At 41.4% G+C, this 24,833-nt stretch overlaps 2 protein-coding genes across 16 annotated transcripts in view; both read left to right on the top strand.

Moving 5' to 3' along the window:
- The first annotated feature begins 223 nt into the window (after nucleotides 1-223).
- Nucleotides 224-23,830, top strand: asxl2 (ASXL transcriptional regulator 2). 3 transcript variants are annotated; one of them, XM_020487656.2, is made up of 13 exons: nucleotides 227-400; nucleotides 2,373-2,455; nucleotides 2,752-2,754; nucleotides 3,381-3,489; nucleotides 4,316-4,460; nucleotides 6,313-6,431; nucleotides 11,823-11,937; nucleotides 14,173-14,232; nucleotides 14,783-14,946; nucleotides 15,230-15,326; nucleotides 15,559-15,664; nucleotides 15,873-16,875; nucleotides 17,020-23,830. In XM_020487656.2, exons 1-13 carry the CDS (start codon nucleotides 344-346, stop codon nucleotides 19,150-19,152), a joined length of 4,194 nt encoding a protein of 1,397 aa, XP_020343245.1. In that variant the 5' UTR covers nucleotides 227-343; the 3' UTR covers nucleotides 19,153-23,830. The 3 variants fall into 3 exon arrangements, with proteins under 3 accessions (XP_031684477.1, XP_020343245.1, XP_031684478.1); XM_031828617.1 differs by lacking the exon at nucleotides 2,752-2,754 and having other exon boundaries at nucleotides 224-400; XM_031828618.1 differs by lacking the exons at nucleotides 227-400; nucleotides 2,373-2,455; nucleotides 2,752-2,754; nucleotides 3,381-3,489; nucleotides 4,316-4,460 and adding an exon at nucleotides 5,423-5,907.
- A 654-nt stretch (nucleotides 23,831-24,484) lies between these two features.
- dtnbb (dystrobrevin, beta b) overlaps nucleotides 24,485-24,833 on the top strand; it is a 53,571-nt gene continuing 53,222 nt past the window's right edge. For 11 of the 13 annotated variants that reach the window (XM_031828606.1, XM_031828611.1, XM_031828607.1 and 8 more), the window contains exon 1: nucleotides 24,485-24,792. The gene's annotated coding sequence lies outside the window, so the exon portion shown is untranslated. The remainder of the gene's footprint in view (nucleotides 24,793-24,833) is intronic. The other 2 variants (XM_031828616.1, XM_020487646.2) reach the window with 1 other exon arrangement.

Here is a 24,833-nt window from a genome sequence, read left to right as displayed (position 1 = left end):
GGATTACTCGGTAGGCTAATATTTTATTCTAGCCTAAAACACCACCATCTCCCAAAAATAGTCACATGTTCTGACAGTAATAACGGTCATGGTATTATTTTTTATAGCTATGTAATTTGTTTTATAGCGAAGTAAAACAAATGTTTTTAAATACGCGTTTTCCAGTGACAGCTGTCATTTGTACAGTAAGATGACGTCTCTCTCTGGGTCACATGACACACTCCTTACAGTAAAGCAGTAAAAGCCCAATATGGCAGAAGCGGTCGGTCTTGCGCGGTAACTAAAGCAACATTTCAACTAACACACTGTCATATTCAACACTAATCAGCACAAGACCGCAGCGATGAGGGAGAGACAGAAGAAAAAGAAGGGGAGGACATGGGCAGAAGCTGCTAAAACGGTATTTACTGTCGTTCTATTCAACGTTTGTTGTGCTTGTTTTCCCTTCGCTCCCACTTGTACAACTGTTTATGAGTTCATGACCCGCTGGTGCAGACGAAATGTTGCGTCTGCAACGCAAGGCCTGCTTGTCGGCTAGCTAAGCACTGGAAGTCCATCAAGATTGGCTTGACAGTCTTGTGGGTGCATTTACAGAAAATGGCTATATCAGTGTCTCCATGTAGTTTGCTTTAGTTGCTGAAGTTGTAGATAGGAAATTGACAGAATTATTGTTTCGACCGCAGACACGCAGACATGTCTGTTGCTTTAAAGTAAACACGAAGTGTTGCGCGAGCGTACAGCTAGCCAGTTAGCAAGCTATGCTAACTCAAATTCAGTTTGACAGCTTTTTCTGAACTGACAAAATACATTGAAACATGGCCGTTGTCAAGTTTATAGCTCTCCAGCTAGTTCTAATCGCCCTATGTCGATGGACATTAGCTATAACGCTAGGTAATGAGCAATGAACGACAGCTAACGTTAGCATGGTAGTAGTAGTCAACTTGCTAGCTAGCTACAAATAGCTACCTAGTAGCTACATCGGTAGTGTTTATAAACTATTTATAAAGTTGTTTTAGCTACCTGGTCACTGTATTGGCCATTCGGTTTTTTAACATGCTTAGCTGCCTATGGCTTCATGTATTAGCAAATCATTGCTGTTACTAGTTTTGAATAGCTATGTTAGTGTGTCTGTAGCTAATTAAAACTAGTAACAGCAATAACATAGCTAGCCAGTTAGCTAACAGTCGTTAGTTGACAGCTGACAGTTCGCCTACTATTCATATGAAAACCTTTGACATCAAAGATTTGTATAACTAAATCAAGATAGACCACAGTCTGTCAATGGGAACAAATTAGTCATATTGGGCAGAACAAGCAAGGAGGTGGGCAGAGCCAAGCACAAGTTAGCGAGATCCTATTTGCCTGTTTTAGCAATCATCTGCATATTTCCGTTAGGGAACGCCTACTCTGTGAAATGCGCGTGTCCAATAACTCAATTCGCCTTTGCACTCCTAAACATCGCGATTTTAAAAAACTTTGGCAAAGGGTCTACAAAACTTAGTCCACTCGGTTAAAAACAGATTTTAGTTTGGGGAACTGAAAACTGTATTGAGACCAAATCTTTCGTCATGAGATAATTTGAAGAATTTCGGCCAAAATCCATCTCCTTCCATCTTCTCCCACTGCTGGCCACTGAGCTTCCTCTCATTACCATATTTGGTAGTGAGTGGAAACGCCAAGCGGATGCTTCACATTTATACTTCCAGTGAAATATCTGTCTCATTGTTCTGTCTGTGGTGACGTAATCATGGCTATAATTTAGGCTAGCTACATCAGCTATGACTGTGGTGATCTTGCTCAGGCTTTCTCTTCTTACACATACACAAAGGAAGTGAATCATGCATTGGTGAGGTCATTGAGGTCTGTCTTATTTCCAGCAAGTCACATATTCTCTTGACAATGGGTAAAAGCATGCACAAAATCATTGTTGACAGACTCATTCCCAGAGGTTGACTTCATGTCTTAACAAACCACACTACTAATGAATTTGCTAAAAACCATATGCGCAGGAGTGCTGATCTAGAATCAGGTCCTCCCTGTCTATGTAATTTTATTAATCGTGATCTAAAAGGCTAAACTAATCCTAAATCAGTACTCCTTCTCTAAGTAAGAGCTCAGTTGAAGCTTACTCAATTGACATGTTCATTTCATACAACTAGGTCCTAATTCCATACCACTAGGCCCAACTATATAATTGTGGGTTGATAATGTGTAGTAACACCATAAGCAATGTGAATACTAGTATAGGACAGGTTGACATATGTTATTGTCTTTAGGCTAGAGGTTGTTTTACATTCTCAAGTGGTTTTAGGTATGTATTACACATTATTACACTGCAATCCATTGACTGATTTTGTGCTTTATTCTTTCAGGTATTAGAAAAGTACCCCAACACACCTATGAGCCACAAAGAGATCCTACAGGTGATCCAGAGGGAGAGACTGAAAGAGATTAGGTAAATAAACAGTCTCATATGTCTTCTGTTTGTTTTCAAAGAAAAGGTACTTTTAAAGATCCCCTTTTAAGGTTCCTTTAGGTCGCTCTTCACAGTTTTGACTTCATTTTTGATACACAAGATCAGCACACTAGGCCTAGTTTTGTTTATGAATAGCACCATTTCATTTTTTCTTGTTTGATTGATTGCTCATGTCCTTTCCCTTTTTCTTTTCTTCTTCTTGGTGGTAATTATTACATTCACATAATTCTAATAATTTTGTTTCTTGTTTCATTTTTTTCACTCTTGTCATCCAGAAGGTAAGACAAAGCAAGTTTTGCCCCTCCCTCCCTTAACAAACTCACTAAAATGTTGTTTGTTTTTCCTATTGCATGTTAACAACTTGTACTTGTTACAACATGTTATTAGCAACTTGTACTTGTAACAAGAAGTTACAACATGTTATTAGCAACTTGTACTTGTAACAAGAAGTTACAACATGTTATTAGCAACTTGTACTTGTAACAAGAAGTTACAACATGTTATTAGCAACTTGTACTTGTAACAAGAAGTTACAACATGTTTTTAGCAACTTGTACTTGTAACAAGAAGTTACAACATGTTATTAACAACTTGTTCTTGCATGTCAGGTATTTTTATTTCAGGCAGCACAGTCTAATAATTTCAGCTGAAGCTCTGAATACAGTACACTGGCGCCTGATTCACACTATAGGGCCTAACCGGGCCAGGCTGAGGTGTACTGGGTTGGCCAGCGTGCCCTGGCTACACATCCTCAATAGTTGCTGAAACTATGCTGGAAAGGACAATGTCAAAAGGAAATGTCAGAGCCAGTACAGTACAGTTCAAGTCGGCTCTGTAGTGGCCAGTCAGCTGTCTGCTTCATTGGATGTAACTGGCTGTGATTTCCTCTTCTCCTGTTATCTAGTGGTACTTCCCCGCTGGCCTGTCTCAATGCTATGCTCCACACCAACTCTCGTGGTGAAGAAGGGATCTTCTACAAAGTTCCTGGACGAATGGGGGTCTACACACTGAAGGTCAGTTTAACATTTCTATAAATCTAAAGCATGAAACCAATAAGCGCCGACATATCTCTATGTGGGATTGACATGCCATTTTTTTAAACTAATAAGCAGCGCCACAGTGTCAATAATTATGAGCTGTTAAAAGTATTTATGATGACACAGCTTCTCTATGGAAGGAGAATGAAAAGTAGAGCAACGTTATGACTCAATTGGAAATTCACATGAATCATTATTAATTGCTCTGAATGTTAGGAGTCATTCAAAGCAGTCCGTGTTATGGGGGTGTGTATATAATATCTTATTGTGGTGTGTATATTATAGAATGTGTACACTGAGTGGACAAAACATTAAGAACACCTTCCTAATATTGAGTTGCCCCCCCCCTTTTGCCCTCAGTACAGCCTCAATTCGTTGGGGCATGGGCTCTACAAGGTGTCAAAAGCATTCCACAGGGATGCTGGCCCATATTGACTCCAATGCTTCCCACAGTTGTTTCTAGTTGGCTGGATGTTCTTTGGGTGATGGACCATTCTTGATACACATGGGAAACTGTTGAGCTTGAAAAACCCAGCAGCGTTACAGTTCTTCACACAAACCGGTGCGCCTGGCACCTACAACCATACCCCATTTAAAGGCACTTAAATATATAATACACTGAATGGCACACATACACAATCTATGTCTCAATGCTTAAAAATCCTTCTTTAACCTGTCTCTTCCCCTTCATCTACACTGATTAATGTTTGTACACTCAGTGTATGTTGTGTGTTTGTATATAATGTGTTGTGTTTATATAATTTGTGTATAACGTATATGTATGTTGTGTGTCTGTGAGTAGAAGGACATTGGGGACGTGGTGAAGGAGCTGTCTGAGGAGGGATCCGAGGAGGTCGATAGTGATAATTTGTCTGATTCCCAGAGCACAGAGAACAACAATTACACTAACAACCAGGAGGGCATGAGGGGACAGTGGAGGAGGAGAGGTATGATACTACTTCACAATATATTTATAACATCACTGTCTTTTTGATAAGGGACGACGACGAGAGGTAGAATACTGTATATTTTGCTATATATTTATTAGCTTCACCTTTTTCCATGATGATTAGGCTATTATTCCAATACTTGAAATTGACTGAAATACAGTGCATTCGGAAAGTATTCCGACCCCTTGACTTTTTCCACAGTTTGTTACGTTACAGCCTTATTCTGAAATGGATAACACTGTTTTTTTCCCCTCATCAATCTACACACAAAACCCATAATGACAAAACAAAAAAGGTTTTTGTTGTTGAATTTTTGCCAATTTCTTACAAATTAAAAATTTAAATATTACACTTTACTCAGTACTTTGTTGAAGCATCTTTGCCAGTGATTACAGCCTCAGGTCTTCTTGGGTATGATGCTATACCCAAGATGATGCTTGGTGGTTCCAAACTTCTTCCATTTAAGAATGATGGAGGCCACTGTGTTCTTGGGGACCTTCAATCCTGCAGAAATGTTTCGGTACCCATCCCCAGATCTGTGCATTGAGACAATCCTGTCTTGGAGCACTACGGACAATTCATTGGGCCTTATGGCCTGTTTTTTTGCTCTGACATGCACTGTCAACTGTGGGACCTTATATAGACAGGTATGTGCCTTTCCAAATCATGTGAAATCAATTGAATTTACCACAGGTGGACTCCAATGGAGTTGTAGAAACATCTCAAGGATGATCAATGGAAACAGGATGCACCTGAGATCAATTTCAAGTCTCATAGCAAAGGGTCTGAATACTTATGTAAATAAAGTATTTCTGTTTTTAGCAAACATTTACAAAAAACTATTTTTGCTTTGTCGATATGGGGTATTATGTGTAGATTGATGAGTAAAACAATGCATTTCATACATTTTAGAATACGGCTGTAATGTAACAAAATGTGGAAAATGTCAAGGGGTCTGAATGCTTTCCGAAGGCACCGTAGGTGCTGATACTCATTTCGGTGCCGACCATTACTCTTTATATTTAGGTGCCTGTCCCACTCAAGTTATTGTGGTGTTTCCATTTTCAGTATTGAGTGTGCAGCTGTACATTTTGTGATTAATACTAGACATCAGACTGTTGCCCATCGTAGTGACACTTTAGAACGAGATGAAGTTTAGGCCATTTCTGTCATTCTCTCTGCCCCTTGAACATTTTAAGCAACGGTTACAACAGGAAATTCTTTTTTTGTCTGAGTCAGATCTGTGACCACTTCCTCATATACACATATGAACAAGTTAAGGAACCGTTGAAGTAAAGTAACAGCATATCTTCTGAGCACAGGGATATATTCTTTTCTTTTCTGTTTTCTATTTTATTGTTCTTAATATCAATGCAAAAAGCTCCATCAGAGCAAATGCTATCAAAAGACCCCAAAAGACCCAAGTCCAAGGATAACAGCTACGGTGAGTGAGAAATAAAGATGTAAGCCTTGTTTTTTTTTAAACCAGGAAATAACCATTACAAAAGTTGTTTTACATAAATCTTGCTACTAACAGTTTTTTTTCTGGCGGTTGGAAAGTCGAGGAGTCTTCAATAAAAAAATAAAAAATGCATCCAGGCAACTTTTTATGTATGTTTTCAGCAATCTTTTAGATGCAATGTAGATTTGTATCGTGTCTGACTGCAAAACAAAACGTATCTACTTTGGTATATCCACCTTAAAGATGAACTGAAACACTCAATCAGCATACAACTTGTGTATTTATGTAAATGTTATCAGTGTTTTGGATGTGAACATTGGCTGTTGTTGTTAAGCGTATTAATGTGTTATTGACTGTGTCTTAAGTTGTGCTGTGTTTCCTTCCCAGTGCCCTCCACGCTGCCATCTGATCCGTCGTCTCCTCAGCCACGTTGTTCATCTCCCTCTGTCCCCAGTAGCAAGCTCATCTCTCCCTCACAGAAACACAGCAAGAAGGCTCTCAAACAGGTGGGCTGATTCTCTATCGGTCTTTTTTTCACTGGTTAATAGAGACCAGTTCTCTCTTTTCTCAACAAGACTAATCTGGGTAAATAAAAGTTCAATAAAGTACTGCTGCTGACCTGGTGCCTCATAACCTGCCTGACAGTGTCTCAGTGATGTGCCATCAGGCTTTTCCACAAGTACCTAGAGTAGCCAGCCAAAAGAAAAATTAGCTAGGCAGGCCTTCCCAACATAATTTTTTTTGTTGGCCCGAATTACCTATATTAAGATGGCCTCTGGTACATTCTAATGCCTTGATTCCATCCAAAATACACAGCTAAATTATGGAATTCTTTGTCAAATTGATCTCCCAGATTGGAAAAAGTTGTTGTTATTGGACATGACTTTACAATTTACATCACTAAGAATGTATGAATTCAGTGTATTGTTAGTTATTTGGGATATTGTCTAGGCCTTGGCTCCTATGATCAGCACGATCATAAAGTAAAATAACTTCTCTTGATCTAAGTTTTATTTACAGTTATCTGCCACAATGTTTGTTCTTTAAATTATGTATTTTCTTTTAACAGAAAAATTGTCCACTGCACACATTATCTTGAAAAACAAATGAAAAGTGTCTGCTATGTGCAACACCCAAAAGAAAATAAATGAATTTGCCAGAAAATAATGAAACGGCTAAGTGGATTTTGACACATCGGTACAACTTATTTTACATTACACGAGAAGTGCAAATTCAGGGCTCTATGCTGAGATTTTTAACCAAAAAAGTGTTAAACAAATCAAAAATATATTTTACATTTTAGATTCTTCGAAGTAGCCACCCTTTGCCTTGATGACAGCTTTGCTCACTCTTGGCATTATCTCAACCAGCTTCACCTGGAATACTTTTCCAACAGTCTTGAAGGAGTTCCCAAATATGCTGAGTTGGCTGCTTTTCCTTTACTCTGCGGTCCAACTCATCCCAAACCATCTCAATTGGGTTGAGGTCAGATGATTGGTCATCTGATGCAGCACTCCATCACTCTCCTTCTTGGTCAAATAGCCCTTAGACATCCTGGAGGTGTGTTAGGTCATTGTCCTGTTGAAAAACAAATGATATTCCCACTAAGCGCAAACCTGCAATGCTGGTTAAGTGTGCCTTGAATTCTAAATAAATCACTGACAGTATCACCAGCAAAGCACCATCAAACCTCCTCCTCCATGCTTCATAGTGGGAACAACACACGCGGAGATCATCCGTTCACCTACTTTGTGTCTCACAAATTTGGACAGATTTCCACCGGTCTAAGCAAGTCTCTTCTTCTTATTGGTGTCCTTTAGTAGTGGTTTCTTTGCAGCAATTCAACAATGAAGGCCTGATTCAGGCAGTTTCCTCTGAACAGTTGATGTTGAGATGTGTCTGTTACTTGAACTCTGAAGCGTTCATTTGGACTGCAATTTCTGAAGCTGGTAACTCTAATGAACTTATCCTCTGAAGCAGAGGTAACTCTGGGTTTTCCTTTCCTGTGGCGGTCCTCATGAGAGCCAGTTTCATCATAGCTCTTGATGGTTTTTGTGACTGCACTTGAAGAAACGTTCTTGACATTTTCCACATTGACTGACCTTCATGTCTTAAAGTAATGATGGACGCATCCACAGGAACACACACACGTGACCACCCACACCCGTCCATTTAAAACATTACAATTTTATCTCCTGTTAGGGCCTATAAATATTTCAGAATATAATGTCTGTCATTTTTGTAAATAATAATTGTTTCAAAAATAGTAATTTGGTTTCATATTCTAGCAGTTATAATTTTCATAGTATAGATTTCATGAATTGTCTCTTTCCAATTGCTTATTTGTGGTGCCAGCGGATTAGGTCAGTTTCTAGTAATCTAGTAAGTGCTGTTATCAGAATTCTGAAGAGGTCCTTATCGCATGAGGGGTTCTCCCCAGGAGTATGTGTTCTGGATTTAGATAAAGTGAGCTTTCAAATGTATCATGCAATACTTTGCATACTTTGGTCCAGAAAGGATTGAGGACTGGGCAGGAGTATGGGTGTGGTTAGCCCTGCTCTCCCCATGGTTACCCAGCAACTTGGTGTGATGTGCCATTTGTACTTTGATTGTATTATACTAGTTGAAAAATTTTCACTAAGTATCCATGAGTATTTCCTCCAGAGTAGTGTTGATTGTCTTGGATGTGTTTCTAGATACTGTAGATCAGGTCTGTTTGGATGCATTTTTTTTCTTTGTCCTTTTATGGTGTTATTTATGAGGGTATTTTTTTTATCTTCCTAGTGAGTGTATTGATTGTCTTCATAAATATAGTTGAACTTATTGTTTTTTTCTATTTGTTGGATTTGCATCTGTCTCCATTTACCTGTTGTTGCTGGGTTCATCCATACAATAATTTATTTGAGTTGGGTGGCCTAGTCAACTAAAGAAGGCCAGTTTTATTGCTTCTTTAATCAATCTTTTAAACAGTTTTAGCTGTCCTAAAATAATTGCAAAAGGGTTTTCTAATGATCAATTAATCTTTTTACAATGATAAACTTGGATTAGCTAACACAACGTGCCATTGGAACACAGGAGTGATGGTTGCTGATAATGGGCCTCTGTACGCCTACGTAGATATTCCATAAGAAATTCAGATGTTTCTAGCTACAATAGTCATTTACAACATTAACAATGTCTACGCTGAATTTCTGATCAGTTTGATGTTATCTTAATGGACAAAAAACTGGCTTTTCTTTAAAAAAACAAGGACATTTCTAAGTGACCCCAAACTTTTGAACGGTAGTGTATATCCTAAATTGTTCTTACTTCAATGGTTCTTTGTGTGATTAGCTACCAGCGATGAAACCAATCGGCAGAAATGCTATGAAAATAGCTACAGCAGCATTTATATGTTGCTATAAATCAAAACTTGCACGTTCTTATACTTTACTTTTTCAGTTCGCACACACATCTGTTTTTAGGCGCATATGGTCACTCTATAGAGCCCTGAAATTCACTCAGAGACTGCAACCAACCACAGAGCACACAAATCACACTGCCCACAGGTACCTGGATGAGATATTAAACTGCCAAACCAGCAGTGTTTCCCTGTCAACGCTCACTTTGTGACTGACAGGTGCCTGTCCTTTCAATAGATCGCTAGAAGATGCATATCTTTAATTTTAGTGGAAGAGGGCTCGGCTGAATTTGTTTCTGACTAGCCAATTGAAAAGTAGCTTAGTTTAATTTATGTAGCCGGCAATAAATGAGTCTGTAATCAACTGTTTAGCCAACAGCCGGCGCTAGTGGAAAACACTGCTTGCTCTCTATGCTAATAAACTGTAGCTCTAGTTGCTCTAATTTGGCTAAAGACACCAGTTTTGTACAATAAATGCACACTTGACATTCAATGTGCTTGTTAAATTTAATAACTTCTTTGTTACAAAGAAAACAACACCTTGTGTAAGTTATTTTAAAAGACATGAGTGTGCATTGGGGAAAAAATACCATTGGCTGAGTTGTATTCATTTCCTCACAATCCCACAACTCCACAGTGTATTACTAGCTTCCCATTGGTCTTCCTTATCCTGCATCACAAATGGCACCCTATTCCCTATATATTGCACTGCTTTTGACCAGAGCTCTATGCGGGCCCTGGTAAAAAAAAGTACTGCACTATATAGGGTAACTCTTTTGGGCTCCTGAGTGGCGCAGCGTTCTAAGGCACTGCATCTCAGTGCAAGAGGCGTCACTACAGTCCTTGGGTTGAATCCAGGCTGCATCACATCCGGCCGTGATTGGGAGTCCCATAGGGCGGCGTCCAGGTTTGGCCGAAGTTGGCCGTCATTGTAAATAAGAATTTGTTCTTATCTGACTTGCCTAGTTGTATTCGGCGCATGTGACAAATAAAGTTTGATTTGATTAGTTAAATAAAGGTTACATTTAGTAAGTCTAGCCAGCTATCTAAACTACCGGCTAGGGGGCCCCCATTGATTTTGGTATTCAATCTCACTCAGATATCATATTAAAAACTGCAAACATTTCTCTCCGCCCTAACAACAAATATTTTGTATCTTTCTGCCCCATGGCAAAATTTAAACAAACTTGCTGCAAAACTGCAACATTTTATCTACGCCCAATGGCAAAAAGTAGAATTGCAGGAAATTAACTCTAAAAAGTATTTTCTTTCTCTCCACTGTCAAGAGGGGATGGCACTAAAATAGCATTGAATGAGCTGTATTCCGCCATAAGCAAACAAGAAAACGCTCACCCAGAGGCGGCGCTCCCAGTAGCCGGGGACTTTAATGCAGGGAAACTTAAATCAGTTTTACCAAATTTCTATCAGCATGTTAAATGTGCAACCAGAGGGAAAAGAACTCTGGACCACCTATACTCCACACACAGAGATGCATACAAAGCTCGCCCTCCATTTGGCAAATCTGACCATAATTCCATCCTCCTGATTCCTGCTTACAAGCAAACATTAAAGCAGGAAGCACCAGTGACTAGATCAATAAAAAAGTGGTCAGATGAAGCAAATGCTAAACTACAGGACTGTTTTGTTAGCACAGACTGGAATATTTTCCCGGACTCCTCAAATGGCATTGAGGAGTACACCACATCTGTCATTGGCTTCATCAATAAGTGCATTGATGACATCGTCTCCACAGTGACCATATGTACATATCCCAACCAGAAGCCATGTATGACAGGCAGCATCCGCACTGAGCTAAAGGCTAGAGCTGCCCCTTTCAAGGAGCGGGACTCTAACCCGGAAGCTTATAAGAATTCCCGCTATGCCCTCCGACGAACCATCAAACAGGCAAGTGTCAATCCAGGACTAAGATCGAGTCGTACTACACCGGCTCTGACACTCGTCGGATGTGGCAGGGCTTGCAAACCATTACAGACTACAAAGGGAAGCACAGCCGAGAGCTGCCCAGTGACACGAGCCTAACGGCCGAGCTAAACTACTTCTATGCTCACTTCAAGGCAAATAACACTGAAACATGCATGAGAGTACCAGCTGTACCGGAAGACTGTGTGATCATGCTCTCCACAGCCGATGTGATTAAGACCTTTAGACAGGGCAACATTCACAAGGCCCACAGGGCCAGACGGATTACCAGGACGTGTACTGCGAGTATGCGCTGAACAGTAGCAAGTGTCTTCACTGACATTTTCAACCTTTTCAAAATGTCAAGAACTTTTAAAGTTTCTTCAAGTCCAGTTGCAAAAAACATCCAGCACTATGATGAAACTCAATATGCCACGTTGAGGGGGGAGTCTAAGACAGGAGCGGACATTCATCTTGGCACTGGTAAATAATCTCTTCCTTTCTTTATTCCTCTTTTCCTTCCTTTTTTTCTCCCTCCCTATTCCTCTTTTCCTTCTCCTTCTTCTCTGTCCCATAGGCCCTGAAGCAGCAGAGGAACCAGCGGAGACAGGGGGGCATGCCCACCACCTCCAGCCCAAGGCTGCTCATCAAGAACGTGAAGGACATGGCTGACACCATTGCCACTAAGACCGGTAGGTGGCAGACATAGACGTACAGTATATGAGCTCCAAAAGTTTTGGCACAGTGAAGTTTTGATGTTGTTTTGGCTCTGTACTCTAGCACTTTGTATTTGAAATGATGCAATGACTTCAAGGTTTAAGTGCAGACTGTCTGATTTCATTTGAGGGTATTTTCATACATATCGTGTAAACCATTTAGAAATTACAGCACAGATTGTCCCCCCATTTTAGGGGACCAAAAGTATTGGGATAAATTAACTTATGTGTAATAAAGTAGTATTTGGTCCCATATTCATAGCACACAAGGACCACATCAAGCTTTTGTTTTGGTTGTGTTTCAGATTATTTTGTGCACAATAGAAATGAATGGTAAATAATGTATTGCGTTATTTTGGAGTTACTTTTATTATAAATAAGAATATAAATATGTTTCTAAACATTTCTACATTAATGTGGATGCTACCGTGACTATGGATAGTCCTGACTGAATCGTCATAATGATGAGTGAGAAAGTTAGACATGCTACCCTCTCACCATTACAATAACAGGGGAGGTTAGCATTTTTGGGAGGGTATGATATTTATGACTCGAACATTCTCACGCATCATTATTCAAGATTCATTCAGGATGATCCGTAATCATGGTAGCATACACATTAATGTAGAAGTGTTTGGAAACATATTATTTTCTTGTTGACAATAACATTTTGGGACTGTGTACAAAAGGTGCCATAATTTCTAAATGGTTTACCCAATATGGATGAAAATAGCGTCGAATTAAAGCTGACAGTCTGCACTTTAACCTCACATAGTCATTGTATCGTTTCAAATCCAAAGTGCTGGAGTACAGAGCCAAAACAACAACAAATGTCTGTGTCCCAATACTTTTGGAGCTCACTGTAACTACAGTGCATTCGGAGTATTCAGACCCCTTGACATTTTCCACATTTTGTTACGTTACAGCCTTATTCTAAAATGGTTTAAATAAAAACATTTCCTCATAAATCTACACACAATACTCCATAATGACAAAATAAAAAAGGAAATATCACATTTACATAAGTATTCAGACCCTTTGCTTTGAGACTCGAAATTGAGCTCAGGTATATCCTGTTTCCATTGATCATCCTTGAGATGTTTTTACAACTTGATTGGCGTCCACCTGTGGTAAATTAAATTGATTGGACATGATCGAGGCACAGATCTGGGGAAGGGTACCGAAAATGTCTGCAACATTGGTCCTCAAGAACACGGTGGCCTCCATCATTCTTAAATGGAGGATGTTTGGAACCACCAAGACTCTTCCTAGATCTGGTCGCCAAACTGAGCAAGGGGGGAGAAGGGCATAGGTCAGGGATGTGACTAAGAACCCGGTGGTCACTCTGACAGAACCCCAGAGTTCCTCTGTGGAGATGGGGAACCTCCCAGAAGGACAACCATCTCTGCAGCACTCCACCAATCAGGCCTTTATAGTAGAGTGGCCAGACGGAAGCCACTCCTCAGTAAAAGGCACATGACAGCCCACTGGGAGTTTTCCTAAAGGACTCTCAGACCATGAGAAACAAGATTCTCTAGTCTGATGAAACCAAGATTGAACTCTTTGGCCTGAATGCCAAGCGTCACATCTGAAGGAAACCTGGCACCATCCCTATGGTGAACCATGGGTGTGTGGCAGCATTATGCTATTGGGATGTTTTTATGTGGCAGGGACTGGGAGACTAGTCAGGATTGAGGCAAAGATGAACGGAGCAAAGTACAGAGAGATCCTTGATGAAAACCTGCTCCAGATTACTCAGGACCTCAGACTGGGGAGAAGGTTCACCTCCCAACAGGACAATGACCCTAAGCACACAGCCAAGACAACGCAGGAGTGGCTTCGGGACAAGTCTCTGAATGTCATTGAGTGGCCCAGCCAGAGCCTGGACTTGAAACTGATCGAACATCTCTGGAGAGACCTGAAAATTGCAAAAATGTCTAAATAGTTTTTTTTTGCTTAGTATTGTGTGTACATTGATGAGGAAAAAAACGATTTCATACATTTTAGAATAAGGATGTAATGTAACAATATGTGAAAGAAGTTGCTTTCTTATCCAGTTCCAGTTTTGCTGTGTACATCAGTAAGCCTTTCCTGCTTCCATAATGGAAATAAGTTATGTCTTATGCTCATTTTTATTTTACCCAGTGTATCAACTTGTGTGGCTGAATTGTGTTTAAATCAAATCATGCTCCTCTCTGTCCATCCAAACAGACTCCTGTCCTGCTTCTGGTACCAGGAAGATGTCTCAGAGGTCCAGTCGACTCAGTGCACGTAAGTACTAGATATTTCAGGTATTTCAGACATTCCAGAATGCAGATGATAGAATTTGCATTCCATATACCGCAGCAGCGTGATCGCCCATTCAAACACTGCCTCGGCAAGATCGTGTTACTTCCGTGACCTACATTATAGTCATTTAGCTGACGCAGACTTATAGGAGAAATTAGGGTTAAGTGCCATGCTTAAGGGCACATCGGACAATTTTTTTCACCCTGTCGGCTCCAGGATTCAATCCAGCGACCTTTCATTCACTTGCCCAATGCTCCCAACCGCTAGGCTACCTGCCGCCTCTGTAGTAGACTCATCCAGCTTGTCTTTGTAATTTAGATATAGTAGGCTAATACTGCACATACCAGTCTCTGTTGGCCTGGTCCCAGATCTGTTTGTGCTGTCTTGCCAACTCCCATAATCATTGACATGCCAAACATAACAACAACCATAGGAGTTGGCTACAGCACAAACAAACCTTTTTAGTTCTTTTGTATGATTTACAGTGGATTTATCTTCTCTTGTGCTGTGTGTGTTTAAAAAAAAAATCCAGGGCAACTGAAGCGTACCAAGTGTGCAGAGATAGATGTTGAGACACCAGACTCTATCCTGGTTAACACCAACCTGCGTGCCCTGATCAACAAACACACCTTCTCTGTCCTGCCCACAGAGTGCCAACAGAAGCTACTCACACTACTGCCTGAGGTCGACCAACAGGTACTAGACACCATAAGGTCTCTAGCGCCAAAGAGGTTTAAAACCAAGAGACTCAACTTGCGATTCATTTCTGTAATCATCTACAAGATATTTGCAGGAAATAATCGCATGGGGAGTTTCTCATCTCTCATGTACCGATGATGATAATGACAATGATGATGCTATTGATAAGCAGATGGTGATGACAATAATGCTGATAGTGATTATCACGATGATTTTGATAGTTATAATGATGGTGCAGTTTATGATGATGTACACAAGTTATCTCTGTCTGTATCTTTAGGCCTGTATGGATGGTCTGTTAAAGGTCACCAGTTCTGCCTTGAACAATGAGTTTTTCACATCAGCAGCTCAGTCCTGGAAGGAACGACTGGCAGAAGGTCAGTGCTTCTAGCCTGGTCCCGGATCTGTTTGTGCCGTCTTGCTAATTGTCAATAGCATGATAATGACCATTGGCAAGACTGCATAAACAGATTTTGGACCAGGCTACTGTGCTTCTGCTTCAAAATATAGCTTTTTATTAAACATAATTTTTCATATTCCCAGTAACAAGGTTTTTAAAATGTCTCATAAACCTTTTTTTTTAAATGTTATATTTTCCAAACCACGAAGGTGAGTTCACTCCTGAGTTGCAGCTGAGAATGCGTCAGGAGATTGAGAAGGAGAAGAAGGTGGAGTATTGGAAGGAAAGTTTCTTTGAGAGCTACTATGGTGAAAAGTAAGTCATTTTTCAGGGCTGGAATCTGTAAAATACATTGTAGTTATTGTTATGTCATTCAAGCTTCTTTTTTTTACCTGCAAGCCTCTGTTTGCATATCCCTCAGATTTATCCTTTCTTCTCTCTCGCGCTTTCTCTCTTTCCCTCTCTCTCTCTCTCTCTCTCGCTCATGCTTTCTCTCTCTGTCCCTTCCACTCTTCCTATCCAGCTCTGGACTCAGCTTAGAGGAATCCAAAGAGCTGCTTGAGTCTGGTCTCAGTCTGGAGCTCTCAGCCACCAAACCCCAGTTGTCTCCTCCAACACAGCCAAGTCCTGCTGGCCAAGCACTGCAAGATCCCAAGGTCCCTGAGAACTGCTGCCATACACGTTCGTCAGAGAGGAGGCTCCGATCATCATCACTGCCTATAAACCCTACATCTAAACCCATAGAACCTCCATCTAAACCCATAGAACCTCCATCTAAACCCATAGAGCTTTCCAAGCCAAGACCGGAACCAGAGCCTGTTCACGATGAATCAGTACCAGTCCCACCCATTGTCCCACCAGTTATATTACCGAAAAATGTACAGAAGACACTGGAGGTTGAGTACCCCAGACACAGGACTCGTAGCAGAGGTTTATCCCTGCCTATAATGGCAGTGGAGGCACCTGTTGTGCGGAGGCAGGATGTGGTGGACTCAACCTTAATGGTTACTCCACTTGGGGAGAAGCAGATGGAGGAAGAGGAACAGAAGCTGAAAGAAGCTCAGCCGGAGACCCCCCAGTCCCCTGAGATCCCACAGTCCTCTGCCCTGGAGAGTCCTCCAGAGGTCTGCTCCCAGACGAAGCTCAGATCATCACTGCCGTCCGACCTTTCAAAGCCAGAGCCTCTGGGCTTGGACGAGCACAGTGGGGAGAGGAGGGAAGATGTTGCTCCAGAGAGAGGCGCCTCGGTGTCAGTCACCCCCGTATCCACCCCTCTATCCACCCCCGTATCCACTCCTCTATCTACTCCCGTATCCACCCCTCTATCTACTCCTGTATCCACCCCTGTATCTACCCCCATATCCACCACCCCATCCCCAGAGCCGTTGAAAAGGAAGTCCTCATCCAGTGAACAGGAAGTAGAGCTGACTCCAGAGAAGAGGGCCCGCATCACTCCACCGACCGTATCTGTGGTAACCTCTCCAGCAGCCACCATAACAACAGCTCAGAGAGTGCCTCCGCTTAAGGTAAATACAGTAATTTTTTTAACAATTAAATATTGTATATTGAAATTTATTTGTGGTGACTAAAAACATCAGGTACGAATACATACACCAGGAAGGCCCACACATGTTAAGCTTGCGTTCTTTCTTGTTCAATTTCTTTTTCAGATTCCTGTGTCACGAATCCTATCAGTCCCTGCATCTCCAACCCAGGTGTCCCCCAGGACCCCTGTCCCGCTCAGCCCTGGCCCCAGCCCCGGACGCACTGGTGCTCGCACTCTGGCTGACATCAAGGCTAAAGCCCAGCTAGCCCGGGCCCAGCGTGCAGCAGCAGCTGCTGCAGCCAGCTCCTCCTCTAAAGGTGCAGTACCAGGCCCAGGACCAGGAGGAGGCATTGTAGAGCATAGAGCTTCAGCCCAGACCCTCCACTCCAGGCCCCCCTGCTCCACCCAGTCTCAGTCAACCACCAGGCTGCCAGTAAGTAGCATCACTGGTCAATCTACCTGTCAATCACCTGATGCAGTCACCACACCAGCCCACTCCAGTTCGGTCCAATCATCAGGCTCCTCTGTGCCCTTTGACCTTAGCCTGTCTCAAAGAAGCTCCAACACCGGTAGAGCGTCTCTCACTGATGACCAACAGAGAGGCTACTCCGATGGTCTGATGAACCCAGGTTCTCTGATGGGACCTCAACATGGGAACATTCAACATACGTCATACCCACCAGGTCCCCAGTCAACCTCTAGCTACACTTCATCTGTGTGTGGTGTGAAGAGCCAGTATGTATCTGGAAGTTCCATGGCAGCCAGGGCTAGCCACTTTATCCCAGCCAACAACCCTCTGGTCACATCTCTCCTCCAGGGGAAAGAGGTCCCTCTGGAACAGATCCTCCCCAAGCCTCTGGCCAAGGCCGATGTCCAGATGTCCCAGGCCAAACCCTCCCATGATGACAAAGGGACGATAAAGTCACACAGCACTGCAGGAACAGCCAGTGGTGAGAATAAGAGCCAATACCTACACACTGGTGGTGTGGAGGACTACAGTAGATCTGAACAGCAAGGATCCATAGGCCAGTCCACTTCCACCATACCTGGAACAAGAGCAGGTATGTTGGCAGAGCTCCAGCACCATCAAAGGGAAACACCTAACAAAGACATCCAGGAACAGATCCTTCAGGCTCTGATGCACAGGGCCACCCACCAGCACCAGAACCAGCCATTTGGGGTCTCAGGTGGAGCTCAGCCTGCCCAGTTCGGAGCTTGTAATCTGGGGCACCAGGAGTGTGGGGACCATCCCCGGTTCTCCGCGGGGTTCCCTGGACGGAAGAGGATGTCCAGGCCTGCCATGTCAGGGCACTACCTCCTCAATGTCTCCACGTACGGACGAGGCTCAGAGAGCAGTAAACGCTTCCACCCATTGACCACCGTTAACACCTCACTGACCCCACTGGCCAATCTGAAGAGAGAGCACATCGGGGGGGAGAGGCTGGCTAACGAAGTGGAGGAGTCAGTGGAGAATAAGTCTCATTCTCATTCTAACCCTGCTGGAGTCAAGATGGAAGAGCAGGGCTTCTCAGTCACAAAAATGGATGAAGCTCTGGGCTTTCAACACTGCTCCAGAATAATGTCTCCATCAGTGGGGGGCTGTATACCAGAGCAGGAGGACAACAGCTCAGCCGGTACAGATCGAGACAGTGGCACTTCTGCAAGAGCCAAAGAAACCAAACCTTTCACCCAATCACAATCACAGCACAGGAGGCACCCGGAACTCTGCAATACTAAACAGGGTGGTCATTCCGAGCAATATCGTTTATCTGTATCTCCCCACGTGGGGACCATGGACCCCACTCACCCCAGTACTCACCAGCGTCCGTCTGCCTTTCAAACTCAGAGACCTCCAATCGATAATCAGGAATCCATTTTGGGTTCCTGCTACGGTGGGACCATCAGCATGTCTGTACCTCACGCTCTGAATCACAATGCTGCAGCTTCAGGCACCGCTTCTAGCTCCTCCCCCTCTGTGTCAGGTAGTGGTGGGGACAGCGGCAGTGGCACCGGCAGTGTCATGTCTTTCTCAGTGACCGTCACCACCATACCTGCCGGTCACCCGTTGGACCACAGCAGCCAGGGGGAGGGGTCTCCAGAGCAGGGGTTTATGGAGGGATCTGGTATAGAGGATGTTCAGTCTAAATGCTACTGCCGACTCAAGGCTATGATCATGTGTAAAGGGTGTGGGGCCTTCTGCCATGACGATTGCATTGGCCCTTCGAACCTCTGTGTCTCGTGTCTAGTGGTACGATAAAACTACTAATAATGTAGTGCTGAGCGAATAACTATTATTTTTCGTCGGTTCAATTATTTGAATTGCATTTCTGTTAGCTCTATGCAGTTTCTGTAGAGTTACATCAGATCAAGCCTGAAACTGTGTGATGTAGTAGGGAGTTGTAGTTCCTAACAGGACAATGTTCTACATAGTTTAGCGCTGAAAACGTGCTAATAACTACGTATGGTCTGTGTGGAGCAAGACACGGGGAGGAGAGAGAGTGCGCGATCGAGAGAGATCGAAGGCAGTCGCTTCACGAGCATGAAAATACATGATCTAAGTGTTTGATAGTTGGTATTCAGCAGTCATAAAAGTATGCCTTATTTACTTTGAAGAACTACTAAATAGTGATTTTTGTTGTACAGCATAGGCAGCAGCTCTATATGAGATAATGACTCGGAATGAAGTAAAAAGATATATTAAAATATCATCAAATAAAACAAATATTTTATTAAAGTAACGTGAATAAATGATGGTTAATAAGTGATACGCAACAATGGCCAGTCATTACCATCATGTGACTTTTATTAATGGTTTTATTCTGTGTTACAGCATTCAACCCACATAATGTATAGTGCATTTAATGTTTAAAAATATCATCAAAATTTAAAAAAATAAAAAATAAAAAATGTACATAAATGAACCAAAACCAAACCGACTTCAAAAATCACTAATCGCTCAGCACTACATAAATGTAGACATGATCTGTTTCAATTCTTTATTATTATACCAAGGAACAAATCAGCATCAAGTCATCTACCATCATCAACAAGTAGCGGTTACGAGCAAGGTCAGTTCCATTTAAATTCTGGAAGTAAACTGATTCAAATGTTTCTATTTCAATTCCGAATCTAATTTGAAAAGAAAGACAAATTGGACTGTCAGTGTATTTCCTGAATTGACTGAATTGAAGTGGAATTGACCCTAACCCTGGTTACCAGGGTAAAATGCACAGTGGCCATACTCAACCCAGCACATGGTTTTCAGTGGGGTGGCAAATCATTTATACTGGACGACACAAGAGGTTGGTGGACATGCATAGCGAAACTAAGTGGAATGGTATCAAATACATCCATTTGCTCTGTTTCGGCCATTATTATGAGCTGTCCTCTTCTCTGCAACCTCCACTTTCATCTATTCCATCTGAAAAAGAGTTTGTTTTGTACAATTCACCGATCAGTTCAAATCAAATCTTAACCTTTTAGACTTGAGACAAAAGTTGAATCTTGGCAATATTTTGCACTTGGACATGTTATTGTGCTATATTTTTGTAAAGATAGTTTAGATTTAAAAAAAGTAAGGAAAAAAATGAATGTTGCTATTTTTGTAGAACGTAATAACAATGTTATGTTAAAGACTGCCACTCTTCATTCAGGAGTTTAAGTTATGATGTTTTAAAAGGTGAAGAAGGGAGTTACATTCATATTCATCTACCCCTTGGGGTTTGTGTGTAGGTGGGGGAGTACAAATACTGATTTATATAGATTTTAAAGGTCGCAATCAATCATTTATATATACATATATACAGTACTAAAAACAAAGTTACAGATGTGTCAAAAGAAAATAGATATTTCAAATTATTTAGATTATAAAACATTATTTCTACTAATGGGGCGACTGACAGTGAGACTGTATAGTACATGTTGTGTACAGCGTTTGTACTCTAACATGGTGATGAAAAGTAAAAGCACTTCGTAAATAAATGGATAAATAGTGCCCTTCAAGGAGCAAGCTGAGTATAGTCTGATTCCAGATCTGTTTGTGTTGTTTTATGGCAATGACCATAGGAGTTAGCAATACACCACAAACAGATCTGGAACCAGGCTACAAACTTGAGGCCATTTCAGATCATCGTGTGAAGTTTACCGACTCCATGAACTCCTAAAACCTCGACTTGTAGATATTCTGTCTCATGACGCATTTGTTTTCATATATGTTTGTTTGTGTATAACAGAGTAACTATTAGCAGTGATGTACATTTAAAACACTCAGAGAAAGAAAGGAGAAAAATGAAGATTTCAGTTCTTGTATTATTCTTTTGCTTTGTAAATATTGGCTTTCGTTGAGCTAGATTTAGAAATTAATTTAGCTTCATGTTCCTTGCTTAAGCATATCCAAAATATATTGTTTTTTATTGCAAAAGAGTTTATATCTCTAAAAGAAACTACACAAAAATGTGTATTTTAACGCTAAATGCTGTGCTATCATGAAACCATTCAAAGTTGTATAGGCTCCAGGTACAGTATTCAGGTTGATGGGCGGTAGAGATACAATTTACTAGCTACATATAAAACAAAGGAACATCATATGGGTATACATGGTGAATTATAAAAGCAAAATGTATCAATCTAAAACTGAAGATAGTTGCTGTGTAACGGTATATTTTATAGAAATAATTTCCATGGTAAGATGCCAAAGTCACCTTATGAAAACGAAATGATCAGATCTCGTTTTTAAATGTCTGACTAGTTAAACAAAGTAATATATTTTAATATAAAAAAATCTATTTACAAATCATTTTTAAAAACAACAGGGTATTTACTAGAATGATACACATTACACCGGCCAGTTTTTTTTAGGTACACCCATCTAGTACCGGGTCAGACCTACCCTTTGCCTCCAGAACAGCCTGAATTGTTCAGGGCATGGATTCTACAAGTCGGAAACGTTTCACAGGGATGTTGGTCCATGCTGACGTGATGGCGTCACGCAGTTGCTGCAGATTGGACTGCGGTACCCCACCGTCAACAGCCTGTACCGTTGACACCAGGCAGGATGGGACCACGGACTCATGTTGCTTACGGCAAATCCTGACTCTGCCATCAGCATGACGCAACAGGAACCAGGATTTGTCAGACCAGGCTATGTTTTTGCACTCCTCAATTATCCAGTGTTGGTGATCGCGTGCCCACTAGAGCCACTTCTTGTTTTTAGCTGATAGGAATGGAACCCGGTGTGGTCGTTTACTGCAATAGCAGTGAGTTGTGTGTTCCGAAATTCTGTTCTGCATACCCCTGTTGTTCTGCACCTTTTATTTATATGTTTGTGGCCCGCCTGTTAGCTGGCACGGTTCTTGCTATTCTCCTTCGACCTCTCTCATCAATGAGCTGTTTTCACCCACAGGACAACATTCTCGGTAAACCCTAAACACTCTCATGCGTGAAAAGCCCAGGAGGGTGTCCGTTTCTCAGATACTGGATCAGGTGTGCCTGGCACGACGATCATACCACACTCAAAAGTTTCTTAGGTCACTAGTTTTGCCCATTCTAACATTCAATCGAACAGTAACTGAATGCCTGTCTACCTGCTTTATATAGCAAACCACGGCCACGTGACTCACTGTCTGTAGGAGCGATCCATTTTCGTGAATGGGGTGGTATACCTAATTGACTGGCCGGTGAGTGTATATTGGCTGTCCCTTTTTCTTATGTTTTTGTGTGAAAGCGTGGACAGACCACAACATAACTTTTGTAGCCAAAAAAAACATACCCAAGTTTTCTGATTCTATATGACCCATGTATTTTTATGGAAATCTACATGTCCTTTTCCACTGAAGTCCTACCTGGAATATTGTAACCATCTGAACTGTATGCTCTTGTAACGACTTTGGTTAATAAGATATGGGGGCATTGTTTTGTCTTACACATTTTCAGCATTATGTGCTTATTTGGGGGAAACTGAATACAACTTCATGGCACCATTTTGTAAGTGGTCTGTGGATTGGATCTGTGTGTGTGTGTGTGTGTGTGTGTGTGTGTGTGTGTGTGTGTGTGTGTGTGTGTGTGTGTGTGTGTGTGTGTGTGTGTGTTTAAAAGTTAATTGACGTCCTTATTTACAGTCACAGGATTCTTTATCGTCTCAAAAAGTTCACAAAGTGTGCATCCCAAATGGGCTCTGGTCAAAAGTAGTGCATTATATTATATTATATATATGGAATTAGAGGGCCATTTGGAAGCAGCCAAATGGTTCATATATGGAGGGTGCATATCTTGTAAAGATGAGACCCAATATTTATGATTTGACCCCTATCATTGCAAACTTTGTTAATTCATTTGATCACCTATCAAATGTTATTTATTTTATTTTAAATAAATACATGTTTTAGTCTAATTTGGTTTCCCCAACATCTAGTATTGAGTATTAATTATATATATTTTTATTAATTTTGATGTTGTTCTATTAACTGACTTGTGTATATGTGGATTGCAAAGAGAAAGTTGTTTTTACCCACATTTTGTAAAAAGGCAGCTGACATCTCGTAAAGTTTAAGAGAGCGTTGAATTATTGATTCAGTAGCATACTCCACTTTGTCCTTTTCTCTCAAACCATGATTGACTTTTTTAAACAAATCGATAGCTTAAATTCAGAGGGATATATTGATTAGATCCCATTTTTAAACCGAAGGACAAAAAGTAAAGGGTGAGGATAGACTTGGTTAGGAGGAAACGTTTCTTAAGTGTCATCCAATAATGGTTTGAAAATGTCTGTCTGTTTGTCTTGTGAAGGGTGTGTTCCCATCAGTCTGTCATTTTTGCTGTTTTTAGATTGGAAAGTCTCCATTTTAAAATGCAGGTGAATGTAATATAGTAATCAGCACTTGTAAACAAAGTGTATTTTATCAAACTATATATTATGAATAAATAACAATGCAAAAAAACATTTTGATTGGGTGTGACATTTGTATGTCAATTAAATGTATTTTATAAAGCCATTTTAAATCAACAGTGGTTGCAAAGTGATTTACAGATACCCAGCCTAAAGCAGAAGCACAGTGGCCAGGAAAAACTCACTTGAAAGAAGGGACCCTAAGAAGAAACCTAGAGAGGAACTCCGCTTAAAGGGGTGAATGGGTGGGCCATCCTCTTCTGGCAGTAAGGAATGTATGTATGTGAGTGACTACTCTACTCTAATACTAGTACAATTTACACTATAGGCCTACTATCAGTATCACATTACTTCACATTACTACACATCATATTACTAAGGCTTTTACACTCCACTAAGAGATACAATCACCAGTCAAATCAGATGCATGTCGTTTCCATATTATGCATGAGAAAAAAAATGCTAGTCTATTGCTTGGAATATTACGGGAAACCTGCTGACCGTCGCATATCATATAAATACCGTGCACGTAAAATATCAACAAACGTGGGTCGTGACTCGTTAGTGGTTTTTACTGTGCGCGCCTCCAAGTGGCGCCTGCCGCTACGTTAGCCAGCATGCGCGCAAGCGCGTAGGGCCGTTTGTGATGAACGCGCAGCCTCATCTTGCTTGCCTGCGCTTTGCTGTCCTCTGCTGTTCGGTCGTTGATGATGCTGACGAGAGAGAGCGCGGCGCTCGTACATTTTTATGAGACACCACCGTCCACCGCAATTCTGAGTCGTAGGCTATAGAACAGGAAACGCACTGGAAATGTAACGATGGATAGATAATCTCGATCGTTTGGCATTGCTAGGACAGCAATAACGAACGACAGCGGACAGACAGCGTGCGAAATTTGTCAAAGGTGAGACTGAGCGCAGTAATGATTCACGAAGGAAATATCCTGACTACTTATCCTCCTCATCTGATGCTGATGATGGTGCTATAAACGCAACCTGCGTGATTTTCCTACTGGTAAGGCTAATAGATGCATCATTCTAATTGAAATAGCCTAT

The sequence above is a fragment of the Oncorhynchus kisutch genome, linkage group LG7 (genome assembly GCF_002021735.2).
Source record: "Oncorhynchus kisutch isolate 150728-3 linkage group LG7, Okis_V2, whole genome shotgun sequence".
Classification (NCBI taxonomy): Eukaryota; Metazoa; Chordata; class Actinopteri; order Salmoniformes; family Salmonidae; genus Oncorhynchus; species Oncorhynchus kisutch.
The sequence above is the reverse complement of the archived record's forward strand: the minus strand, read 5'-3'. Positions and strand labels throughout refer to the sequence as shown.

Excerpts from the sequence above, each read along its gene's own strand:
- asxl2 (XM_020487656.2), top strand. The coding sequence starts at position 344 with ATGAGGGAGAGACAGAAGAAAAAGAAGGGGAGGACATGGGCAGAAGCT. Across the intron at positions 401-2,372 it reads GGGCAGAAGCTGCTAAAACG|GTATTAGAAAAGTACCCCAA; the intron begins GTATTTACTGTC and ends TTATTCTTTCAG. Across the intron at positions 6,432-11,822 it reads GCAAGAAGGCTCTCAAACAG|GCCCTGAAGCAGCAGAGGAA; the intron begins GTGGGCTGATTC and ends TCTGTCCCATAG.